Here is a 1,031-nt window from a genome sequence, read left to right as displayed (position 1 = left end):
AATGTCCCACATCAAGTAATCTCTTTCTAGATTTAGATAGTGTTGCAATATATATATATATGATTTTCCGATTGTGTCATAAAAATGCACATACTAGTTATCTAATAACATTTCCAATTTATTTAGACAAAGTCTGGATTTTCAGTTACCTTCCCAAGTGAAATCATGGATACTTATTGTGCATTAATACAACTACAATGAATTGTATACACTCTATTAAATTGTTGTCCTAAGAACTTAAGGAAGATTTAGAACTTTGGTTACTTACACTATAACCATCATCACTTGAATATTTTAGTATTTTGTCAGCAAACAGGCCGAGTAAGATTTTGGTTCCACATTTCTCCTCTAACACCACTGACAACTATAATAACCAATTCTTTATTATCATCAAGGGGGAAAGAATCAGGAAACTCTTGAGTTCAAAATCAGTCTATAAGAACAGCCAACTTAGTCCCCTTCAAAGCTGTCATCACCAACCTGAAGTCGCCTTTATTGTTGACAACCCTTTCTGGAGGGCAGTACTGCGCTGAGCTGTTCAATACCACAATGTCAACGGTCCTTGAATTATTCCCACGTCGGGTATGCACATGACACCCATAGTTTCCAGTAGATCCAGCCTGAATATTTGAGATGGTCAGAGCACTGAGAAAAGGTGAGAATAGCATTCAGTGTCACATAAAATCCATTTTAAATGGTAAAATCTGTTCCAAAGACAAATTACTCAGTTTATGCACATATTAGAAATGTGCATAATGATAGAAATGTATTAGTCTGTCATCCTACTAGGAATTAAGCAATAATTTACTCTCAAACACAGTAAGGAAAACATCTTCCAGATTATTATTTTTACAAACAATCACAATGAATAATGGCAGTGTGGACCAGTGAAATACTAGTAAGCTTTCTTTTTTTACTCTTCCAGTTATTTTCTGGCTGCTAATTACAGTGGTACCTCGGGATACGAAATACCCAGGTTACGAAATTTTCGGGATACGAAAAAATCCCATAGGGAATTATTGTTCCGGGTT

At 35.2% G+C, this 1,031-nt stretch overlaps 1 protein-coding gene across 2 annotated transcripts in view; it reads right to left on the bottom strand.

The window, feature by feature from the left end:
* Positions 1-1,031, bottom strand: part of ADGRA3 (adhesion G protein-coupled receptor A3) — a 64,346-nt gene that overhangs the window by 21,158 nt on the left and 42,157 nt on the right. For both annotated transcript variants that reach the window (XM_042468437.1, XM_042468436.1), the window contains exon 8: positions 481-645. In XM_042468437.1, the coding sequence (XP_042324371.1) occupies positions 481-645 (165 nt within the window). The remainder of the gene's footprint in view (positions 1-480; positions 646-1,031) is intronic.

This window comes from Sceloporus undulatus, chromosome 5 (assembly GCF_019175285.1).
Source record: "Sceloporus undulatus isolate JIND9_A2432 ecotype Alabama chromosome 5, SceUnd_v1.1, whole genome shotgun sequence".
NCBI classification, from domain to species: domain Eukaryota; kingdom Metazoa; phylum Chordata; class Lepidosauria; order Squamata; family Phrynosomatidae; genus Sceloporus; species Sceloporus undulatus.
This window is presented reverse-complemented; position numbering and strand designations above follow the sequence as displayed.